This window comes from Larus michahellis, chromosome 1, assembly GCF_964199755.1.
Source record: "Larus michahellis chromosome 1, bLarMic1.1, whole genome shotgun sequence".
NCBI classification, from domain to species: Eukaryota; Metazoa; Chordata; class Aves; order Charadriiformes; family Laridae; genus Larus; species Larus michahellis.
Window position 1 is genome coordinate 33,285,582 of NC_133896.1, and position 11,582 is coordinate 33,297,163.

General features: G+C 45.5%; 1 protein-coding gene across 1 annotated transcript in view; it reads right to left on the reverse strand.

The window, feature by feature from the left end:
* The window catches only part of ADAMTS20 (ADAM metallopeptidase with thrombospondin type 1 motif 20), a 102,796-nt gene extending 93,850 nt beyond the window's left edge, over positions 1–8,946 (reverse strand). The window contains exons 1-2 of the mRNA XM_074566049.1: positions 8,732–8,946; positions 8,048–8,394 (exon numbers count right to left, since the gene is read on the reverse strand). Coding sequence (XP_074422150.1) covers positions 8,048–8,394; positions 8,732–8,822 — 438 coding nt within the window. The 5' untranslated portion in view covers positions 8,823–8,946. The remainder of the gene's footprint in view (positions 1–8,047; positions 8,395–8,731) is intronic.
* Positions 8,947–11,582: the final 2,636 nt, after the last annotated feature.

Consider the following 11,582-nt stretch of genomic DNA (forward strand, 5'->3'; position numbering starts at 1 on the left):
AGGGATCTTACCTATTTGTGTGTTTATCACACCTGATCTAACCATGCTGATAACTGTAGCACTGGATCCAGTATCCTTACTGCCAAGTTACTTTCACTCAGGAACACAAACAAAAGGTATTTCCATTTTGCATAATGCATAGGGGAAAGAATATTCTTGCAGAAAGGGTAAATCCTGGATGTACCCTGAACACCACTTTTTTAGGCTATTCTAGGCAAGAAAGTCTGGCTGAAGCCTGGTAATAATGGTGTTCCAGGAGTTTCTAAATACAATTTGTAACAACAGACCAGGTAAATAGCAGAGAACTTGAGAGAATGCTACAATAACAATCTCAAAGACAGCTGGGAAGAGCAGGGATCACAGCAATTAACAAGATTCATTGAAGTGGAAGGAAGAGAGAGGGGTGATTTATTTTTACCTTATATACAATTCACAGTGAGCAAGCTAGAAGAGTCAATTAAAAAATTATGCATAAAAGCTTTTGTCATAGATATATACACAGAGATCTCATTATGGAAAAGCAGGTATTTGGCAATACCTGTTGAAACTGGTGAAATGAAATGAAGGGGGTTTTTTTGGGGTGGTGTCTTTGGTTTTTTTTTTAGGGGTTTTGTTTTTAACACATAAATAACCATCAAGCTAAGTATTCCCACAGAACACAGACCTAGGGGATCTATATGCTTAACACTGGAGGAAACTGAGGAAACTCCGTCATATAATCTTGTCTGTCTCAGTAAACATCAAGCAAATGTACATTTGCAACTTATCTCCGTTTAAAGAGAACTTCCTAGCTTTGATGTTTTTAAGTACATGCAGAATCACCTTCTTCCTCTCACTGGGAGATAAGCAGCTCCAAAAAGACCTTTCAACCCCATGTATGCCATCAGGCAGTTATCGCTCAAGCACACGCAAAGCACGGCTAGATTTTTCACCTGTTATAGTCAACCACACAGTAAGTTACCTTGAGTACTTTTGTCAATACGCGCATACCCAGAAGGTATAATCTGTTCTCAGTGTCTGACTTTGCTACTGCAATCTTGCCATTTTCTACATCAAGGTACGTCTGAAACAGAAAGACAACTGAGACTATTGCAGATACGTTATCTCATGTGGGAAGCCTATCTATTCCCCAAGAGTACAAAGTTTCCCCAAGATCCATGCTGGCTAACTGTTGACTGCCACCTGGGGCTGGAAGCATTAATTTAAGACACACACACACACAAAAAGCCATTCTGCACACAATTTCAGTAATTTAGCCCACCTAGTGACAGCAAAGGGCCATATGTTGTGTGCTCTCCCCTCCCCTGACACCTCTATGTCACTTGTGATCATGCACAGTACCTTCTGTGTACTTCTTGAAAGTTTAAGGAACATGTGCAGGCATGCATATATATACACACACATACGTATATGTGTGTGTATGTGTATATATATACACACACATACGTATATGTGTGTGTATGTGTATATATATACACACACATACGTATATGTGTGTGTATGTGTATATATATACACACACATACGTATATGTGTGTGTATGTGTATATATATATAAGAAAAAAATAAGAGTAAATCCAGCCTCCTGTGGCTGCCCACAGCTTTCCAGCAAATTCACCTGTGTCACACAAACCCAAAATGATGAAAGAGATTGTGGGATCTCCTATAAAGGCAGTACTTAAGAACAGACTGCGACCATCAGAACAATTTATCTGGCAAATAGAACATGCTCAAATAGCTGCCAGGGAAGCAGGCTACCAGACACAGGATGCAGGCAAAAGGCAGGCCAGCAATGGCTGAGCATCCTTGATGTAAAATGTGAAACAGACTGGGACATGCCTACGTAAAGGACAAATCTTGCAGAATTACTGGTGAAAAGGTAGATACATACTCAGATCATACTGCTTCCGATAAGACATTTTCTGTGACAGACCTCAACTGCACAATTTGTGACCCTATGTATTTTCTCACTTTACAATTGCAATTACCACTTGTATTTGCTGATCTCTGCTGGTCCATGTGTAAAAGCATAGCATGTGTGGAGATATTTTCAGGAAAAGCAGAGATGTAGAAACTTGGGGATAATGCACTGGGGATGTTTCAGGATGTTTTGTAACAGCTCCAGAGGGGACCTAAGCTGTCTTACTATTTTATAACTAAGTATGTGATGAATAGTGATTCTGCCAAGGCAGGCAGGCAGAAACTGACTCTGGGATACGGGATCATATTTGAGTATTATGGTCCACCCTCAGGTGTATGTGAAAAAGACACCTAGTGTATACAAAGCTAAAAAGACATGAGACAGCAATAGTAAGAGATTTGTACCATTCATCCTGCGACCAGCAGACCAAGACTGGGAAGACTTCAGGCAACCGCAGTCATTAAAACAGACTGTTGAAAAATGCTAGATCAAGTGTCACAGAAGTGAAAATATTTGAAATTCGGTCCTGCTTGTGAGAATACATATTAGGAAAAAACTAACAGGAAAACAAATCAAAGTGAGATAAAAAATTGTAAGTGAAATTAAGTGAAGAGCAAAAGAATAAATAATCAGAGAAGAAAGCAACAAAAAGAGAAAGATCAAATGAAAAATTCAAATGAAGTAATCAAGTACAAAAAATCTTTATCTAGATCTTTTCAATGTACAGAATGTAGAGTTTGGTCTACTTCCTGATCCTTTTTGTTCTGTTTAGCTACAAAAATAACAGCCAAAAAAAAAAAGAACATTTTATCTTTTACTTGCCAAGTCAGTCCTTGTACTTGAAACCATTTTGTGCCGGTGAGATAGCACAAATGCACAGGGTGATAACGGAAGCACTGAAATTTTTGACTGTTTTATTGCAGAGATTCAGGGCTAGAGACTCACCTTGCACACCTACATGACAAGTGAACCCAGAGCTATTAAGTGGAAGTCATCACGTCAGCCAGTCAGCAGCTATGAGACGTAGTTTGTCCAGATAAGAATTGATTGTCTTTAATTGACATTTTAATATGATCTTTTCCTAGCTTATGATGGAATCTCTACAACAAGATAAAAATATATAAAGACTAGTATGTGCCTTAAAGATGCTCATAGGTTTACAAATGTGACCTGAATACTGAAAACTATCTGGCTTTCGGGTTTAGAAAGTAACTTATTTTTTTTAAGTGACAGACTATAAGTTAAAGCATTAAGTTATGTGAAGGTAAGCATACCTTGCACTTACAAGTGTTGAAGCTTTCCTTGGAAAACCAATGTAGTTTAACTCATTGAAGGTATTAGTACTAAGCAGCACAAGACTGGGCAGCAAATATCTGGAGTCTGTTACCTGCATTAGATCTCCACAAGAAATCAGATTCTGGCTATACTAGCACTAGCTTCTAGCAAGTTTTTTTGGGGTGGGTTTTTCTTTTTTTGTTTGGTTTTGGGTTTTTTTTGTTGTTTTTTTTTTTTTTTTTTTTTTTTTAAACAAAACGATTAAAAATTACATTTCGTTAAACTAAATTTCAGGACTGCCTACTTTTTTCTGAAAAAGAACCACTGCACTCATCCATAGTAGCAGACTGAATTGTTTTCAAAATCTCTCAGAAAGGTGATTCGCTGACCCGTACTCGTAAAAAAATAAATACAACCTCTTGTACTGAGGAAATTCTGAAGCTCCACACTTAGGTTCATATTCCTGACATTCTCCAGACAAAAGTAAGCTTTATGTGCGAGTAAAGCAGTGTTACCAGTCTCTTCCTTGAGCTCCCAAGGACAGAATTCATCACACAGACCTTGCTTCACTCCAGAAGCAAATCCATGCAAGAACAGATTTATGCATACTTTCCTACTCCTAACTTTTGCTAGTCAGTGAGCATGTGAAATTGCTCTATACACCAGAGACTGTACACCCAAAAAGATGCATGTTTCCTCCTTTCTTACCTTTTCCTCTCTCACAGTAGGGCCACACAAACCACCTTTGGCACTTTGGCATTCCCCCAGCTCACAAAACCTGATTTTAACTATCCTCAGCATCGGTCATCACATTCCTGACCTCCATGAAAGAACAGCAGGCTTCTCAAAGGACTAAACAAACTGTTTTTATAGCAGTCATTCAGGATTAAAACAAATAAAAACAAAGCTCTGTTCTTCAGATAGGGGCCTGGTAGGAATTGAAGGCTTGATCTAGTTATAAATGGTGATAGCTCCCTCATTTTTAGGTCTTTATTCCCTGGTATTTGCTTGTATTTGTCAATTAACTTGTAAGCCCAATGTTCTCAAAATTGAATTTTTTTTTTTTTTTTTACTTCTGTTTTGCTCTCCAGATAATGTTTGAGAGGTCTCTAGCCTACATGCATCCAGGGACATCCTCAGCAGATCTTGTTTCCCATGTTTGTAGGAAGCTCTAATTGACCAATGCAGTAAGAGAAAAAAAAAAAAAATAGAACTTAAGAAAATAGAGTGAAATAAAGTGTGAAATTTCCAAAATTACTCTAAAGATGCAAGAAATATGCCTGTATGTGATCAGATGTTCAACTAGGTACCCAGGCCATCACTCCAAATGACCTTCTGCCTTTGACGGCATCCCAAGCTTCCCTAATTACACACTCCCTCCTCGCAATTACTACAGACTCCCCGCTGACCTTCTAACCTCCCTTTGCCATTTGCATCCCTGAACCCAGGGCATGCTCTGAAATGTAACACAACAAAACTGCATACAGGGTGTCAGGAGCCATTAAGCAATGCTCCATGGGTACTCAGGGTTGTACACGTTCTTGGCACACTTGGAAAAAGGCTTCACTGAGGGTGAAAAGAGAAGCAGAGCTTGAGGGGGAGAACACACTCAACTTCATAATGCAAAAGAGAAAAGAAGGCACTTGGGAAGCAGGAGTGAAGCTGTGAATGAAGGCAGCACAGAGCTTGGGGATAGATGCCTACAGGATAAAGTGAACCCAAGTACCAGGTTTAACTTCAGATCACTCAGGCATATCCTCAGACCAGTTTTTAAAGTTCCATTGTTAAATTTCCTATACCTTTTTATCCACAACCTTGTTTCCTCACTAGCTTTTACAGCATTGGTCTACAGCAACTACCTGGTATTTGCAAAGCTGGCAGGTAAAATTACGCCTAATAGTTCAAAGCAATCTCTTCTATTTTAATTTCCATACACCAGGTTCAGCATTGAAGAAAATGGATCCTACAAAGAGAAGGGATTTTACTGCCTGCAGGTAAGACGGGTACAAACCTTTTAGCAGGGCCTGTTGCGATAGGACAAAGGGTAACGGCTTTAAACTAAAAGAGGGTAGATTCAGACTAGATAGAAGGAAGAAATTTTTTATGATGACAGTGGTGAGACCCTGGAACAGGTTGCCCAGAGAGGTGGCAGATGCCCCATCCCTGGAAACATTCAAGGTCAGGTTGGAGGATGCTCTGAGCAATCTCATCTAGTTAATTATGTCCCTGCTCGTTGCAGGGGGGTTGGACTAGATGATCTTTTAAGGTCCCTTCCAGCCCAAACTATTCTATGATTAAAATATATATAATACAGGGCTACCAAGTCACTAGTCTAGTCTCTACTGCCTCACTCACAATAAGTAGTATCCTACCACAGCAGCAGTCACACTTAAATCTTTGCGTGTATTCATGAAGCACGGTCCTATTCAATAGAAGAGCAATAACTGACTAGCTTCTTTTTGTGAGTACATTTGTTGAAGGCACAAAGCAATGGAATTTTAAAAAGCTTCCCCACCTGGAAGAACATTCAGAGAGGACAAGATCTCCCTCCTTTCACATCCATTCTTCTCTGGACTCCAAAAACATTGTCTCCCCTGGCAGTCACATGAAGAGTCTAACACTTTAGACCCACAAGGATGAGGAAGAACATTAGACTGAAGGCTCTGAGTCAGGTTGGAGGATACTATGTGTGGATATAGGCAACCAGCTGGCTATGACCTCCTCTTCATCCCCACACAATCCCTCCCTGAGGTACTTATAGGCACGTCCCACAAAAAGTGCACCAGCACCCATGCAAGGCCCTGGTTCCTCTTCCGAAAACCTCACCAGCTTCATTAGTGAAGGGGAAAGCAGCCATAATGCTGCCTGCACTACATACCCTCTGCAAGGCTGTGTCTGCCTGGGAGTGAAATGAGCAGTGAGAGAAGGTCCTGAGAACACCACAACAGCAAAAGCAAGGCTTTTGCTGGTAGCTCAAACCAGGTGCTCTGTCAGCCAGGCAATGACAGAGGACACAGAATCCTGCTGGAAGCTGCAGTGAAAGTTCACAAGGCTCATCCAGAAGAGGTAAAGGCTGAGTTTAAAGGCACTCAGGGATTTCCAAGCAGAAGTATACATGATGCAGATCATAAAAGTAGAGAGAGAGAGAGACACAAGAGAAGTGAGATAGTCAAATTTTGACAAAGAAGAGAGTCATGTGCTGAGGAGTTTGAGAACTGCTAAATAATAGGTAGTTGAGAAAACTTGTAAGTGCACGTTTTTCAGAAAAAATTATTTTCAGTGCATGTGGTCCCTTCAAGTAATGAAATTGATGTTTTGCAGGGACAGAATTAGAACAGGCAAAAAAAGTTATGAAAAGAGAAGCTTTTAAGACTTCTCACATGTATGAGTATGACACTATTCTCAACACCCTGGTATATGAGCATCTACTACATCTACAACATGAAACATGAGGAAAAAAACAAAAAGAGGTATTTGTGATTCCTCCTCTTTCCTACTCCCTCTGTGAGTTAGGAATGCAACATATTGGGGGGGTTGGTACAAGTTTGAGTTGGGTTTTTTTATAATGCAGACAAGAACCAATGACAGACATTTCTAAAGCAAGATATATTGGCAAAACTTCCATTAATATAGAATTACTGGTTTTGAATGCTTGCTTCTCCAGTGATTTCCAAGGACTAGCCCAAGCCTACAGGCCTTGGCCCGAAGACAAGGCGACATATAGCCACATATCCAAGAATAAGCACTAGACAACAGAGGCATCTCTCTCAAGTACCAATTATTTCTGACCTTCTTTTCCATCATGTGTATCACCTTCTTTTAATACACATTACACCCTCCTGCATGCATCCAGCCATCTCCATTCTATCTCCTATGGCCTACTAGAAAGAGACTAGAATACGAAACTGGATTTTTTCATTCCCCAAAATTAAAAGTGCACCTTGCACCTTTACCTTCCTGAGTAACTGCAAAAAACATGGAACAACTTCAACGTAAATTCACAGTAGTATTTACAACATCATATTTTTACAATGCGCATGTCACACATACTTGTCCTCAGGAATTCAAAGAACCATGACATGGTAAGGCACTAGATATCAATCTTCTTGTCTCTAGACACAAAACTATAAGATGTAGCAACACAGTACAACTGTTTTGATAGACAGTTGTGTGATGCTGTTTCTTCATTATTACTTTGGAAGACATATGGAATGCTATCAAGGAATAAGTAAAGAATGTATGGCAATGGAGTTTTGATTTGTTTGCTCAATTCAGTTCTTAAAAAGCATTTTATAGACACAGTCCCACTAAAGTTAGTAGGAAGCTTCCCACTCACTTTCAACAGAAACGTGATTAGAGAGCACTGCTGCACACCTACTAGAACATGACACACCTCTACAGCATTGCTGAAAGCAGAGGAAGAAAAATATCAACTCTAGTTCTTCTCTCATCAAGTACCATTATTCCTCACTCACAACCATACAGTATATCTATAAAGCTACAAACACATAACTGATGCCAACTATCAGCATCATTTTGTCAAAACAAAAGCTTACTGTGTTTCTGAGGAATGTTTTTTCCTCCATTATAATGCTCTTGGTGTCAAGAGTTACATCAACCAATTCTACTACAGGCCAGCAATAGATCCTTTGAAAGCAGCATTTGTATATCCCGCCAAAAAAGTATCATCATGACTGCAAACTGCCGATGCCAAGACTTTTCATGACCAACTACTTGGAACGATGCCCGAGAACTTCCAGCTCAGCTCTGCGGCAAAGGCACCCCACTACATTTCTTTCGGGAAGGAGAAGAACATGAATGGAGACAGGGGGAAGTAACCCGCATGCTTACCAAGCCACCGCAGATGCTGAAGACGGCCGTGTGCATCTCCTGGGCATTGACATGCCCGCGGTAGAAGCAGTGGCGCAGATCGGGGGAGGACGGCTTCTGCGGGGCCCCTGCGTGCACCACGGTGTACTGAGCGGCCAGGAAACCCGCGTCGGCGCTCAGGTTGAGCTGGAAGAGCTGCCCGTAGGCGCTGAGCTGGTAATGCCTCCGGAAAGCCGTGGGCTCCAGCGGTGCCTCCGAGCTCCTTTTCCTCCTGCTGAAGTGACGCGTGGGAGGGAAAACTTCTCCGAACTCGTTCACTCGGACAGGTGTGACGATCTCGTAGGAGGAGAGCTGCTTCACCCACGTCTCTGCGGCGGAAAGCGAGAAGCTCAGCCTGACCCCGGCAGCACGGAGGCGACCTCCGCTCGCAGCCACACGGCTCCTGCCACCGCACCCCTTGCCCTCGCCAGGGGGCTAGTGACAGAAGCGGGGCCGGAGGGAGGGGGGGTTGGGGACCTGCCTGCGGCGCGACCGGCAACACCCCGCTCCGGCCCCGCCACCGCCGAGCACCGACGGCCGCCCCGCTGTCCCCCAAACCCCGCCGTGAGGAAACGCTCCCGCCTGCCCGCCCGCGGCCGGGGGAACGGCGGCGGCTGCCCCGTAGGGCACGGCCAGGACCCGCCGCCTTTGTTGCCGCGTGTTTACCTTGTCCCGGGTGGAAGCGGACTCCCCACGCGTGGGCGACGAGCAGGGAGAGGGGGCACAGCAGACCCGCCAGCCACCTCGCCACCCGCATGGCTCGCTCCGCGGCGGCCGTGTCCGCGGCGCCCCCGGGCCGCCGCCTCAGCGGCCGCCGGCCGCCTGGGCCGGCCCCGCACCCCGCGGCTCCTCCATGGCTCCCCGCGACCCCGCCTCGCCGTCCCGCCGCCTCCGCGCTCCCCTCACGGGGTGGAAGCCGCCCCGCGACCGCGCCGCGTCTCCTCCCAGCCCCTCGCCTCCGCTCCCCACAGCTCCCTCGCCGCCGCCCGGGGGTGGGCGAGGGCGGCCCTTCCCGTCCGTCCCTTCCTTCCTCCGCCTTCCCTCGCCCCGGCCCCCGCCGCCGGCGAGAAGGCGCGGAGATGCCCAGCTGCCCTCAGGCGGGGGCCATCCACGCACCCCCACTTCAAAGCGGGGCCCGGGGCCCGGCCCGCCCCCGGGGCAGGAGCTGCCCAATGGCGGCGGCAGCCCCCTTCCCCCCGCCTCCCCCTCAGGCACCGCCCGCCCGGGCCGGGCCCTCAGCACCCCCGAGGCGGGCTGGGGGGGCCCGGCGACCCGTCCCACCGCTTGCTGCCCCCTCAGCCGGTGCAGCTGGTGTTAGGGCCCGAGAGAGGTGTCATTTAAGGGGAAAAAAAGGACTTAGGGGTGCTGGTGGAGCAGAAGCTCAAGATGAGCCTGCAATGGGCACTCGCAGCCCAGAAAGCCAACAGCATCCTGGGCTGCGTCAAAAGAAGGGTGGGCAGCAGGGCGAGGGAGGTGATTCTCCCCCTCTATTCCGCTCTCGTGAGACCCCACTTGGTGTACTATGTCCAGCTTTGGAGTCCTCAGGACAGGAAGGACACAGAACTACTGGAGCAAGTCCAGAGGAGGGCCAAGAAGATGATCCGAGGGCTGGAGCACCTCCCCTCTGAGGACAGGCTGAGAGAGTTGGGGTTGTTCAGCCTGGAGAAGGGAAGGCTCCAGGGAGACCTTATCGCAGCCTTCCATTATCTGAAGGGGCCCACAAGAAAGATGGGGAGGGACTTTTTACCAGGGCATGTGGGGTAGGGGTAGGGGTAGGGCAAGGGGTAGTGGCTTCAAACTGGAAGAGAGTAGATTTAGATTAGATATCAGGGAGAAATTCTTCACTGTGAGGGTGCTGAGGCACTGGAACAAGTTGCCCAGGGAAGCTGTGGATGCCCCATCCCTGGAAGTGTTCAAGGCCAGGCTGGATGGGGCTTTGAGCAGGATGGTCTAGTGGGAGGTGTCCCTGCCCATGGCAGGGGGGGTGGAACTGGATGATCTTCAAGGTCCCTTCCAACCCAAACCATTCTATGATTCTATGACTTCTGAGAAGCTGGGCAATGCCAAATTCACCCTGAGAAGGATCAAGGCAGCCCAGGGTGTGCCCTCAGTCAGAGTGTCACCTCCAGGCACCTCATCAACCACCTCCCTCTGCATGTTAGCTTCAAAGAACAGAGATCCCAAGGCAGAGCCTGACACCATGGTGTCCCCAGACAGGACTTGTTTTCATACCGGCTCCCCCCTGCTTACTCTGTCCAGGCAAAGTCTTCATAAACCTGCTTGTACCAGCACTCGGGGAGCCCTCTACCCTTCACATGGAGCAGGCCTCACTGAAAAGCCATTGTTTGGGGGCCATACTCTGGCAATTGGTGTATGAGTGCAATGGTTCCTTTTCAGGAAAAGGAGGCAGTTCTGAAATTTGTTTTAATTAAATGTAGTTTTGAGTTGTTTGGTCCTCAAATCTCGTTTTCATAGCTGTGATTAAACCTACATCTTTGGGGGCTGGGGGGCAGTAATCTAGCTTTGAACTAGAAATTCCCCAAGTTGGAGAGTCCATTTAGTTGATGACTAATCAGTGTTGAAGGTAGGGGAACCACTTTTAGCGTCGTCCATCTACATGAAAATATCTACAATGTAGATGCCTATGGTGAGCCAGGTTTCTAAGCTGGATGGATTCTAGTCAATGCAGGCAGAGACATCTGTCTGTTCAGCCACCAATGCTCTCCAGAAAACATGCAATGTACATACAACTTTTTTTTAAATATTCCTTTTGTCTTCTCTTTATTAAGCACTTTGTCTCCATCTTTTCTTGCCTTCTTCAGCAAAAACTAAGTCAGATACAGGGTTTAACCAGAGCTGTGTATAATCTCGGCAGGTACTGTGTTCAGTGCATTTGTTCATCGGTGCGCTGGTGGCCAAGACAGCGTGAACAACTTCAGAGGCGATAACCTGGTTATTGCACGGCTGGAGGTGTCAATGCACAGGTGGAACTGAGCTCATCCAGCCTCTTCCTCTGTTCTTACTGGGGTACAAGACCAAGTCAATGACCAGTCTGTCAAAGGCAAAATGGTCTCAAGGGTGGCCTTTGAGCTTGAAGTGTCTTTTGTGTCTCAAGGCTGTTTTGTGATCTGACTCATCTGCTATTTTAGGAATCTCGTAAGGTAGAAAATGGAGTTGAAGGACACATTTTCTTCACCTGAAATGAGGGAATGCACTGATCAGGCTTTGAATGAAGGTGAGTAGTACCAGAAGAACCTTCACTGCGAGAGCAAAGTTAGATGTCCCCTGTCAGAGTCCAGGACTGTAGAAGGGATGTCTGGATTTGTCCAAAGTATATTGGTATATCTAACCAGGAGAATCTTGAGAATATTGAGTCTTGTTGGGAATACTGAGTTGTCTTCTTGAATAGTCTGAAGATGGCAGCTCTCAGATGCATATTAAACGGTTTTCTCTACATGGGTCCCTGATAAGCACTGCTATATGTCAAGAAACATATATTTGAAATCTGAAGACTTCT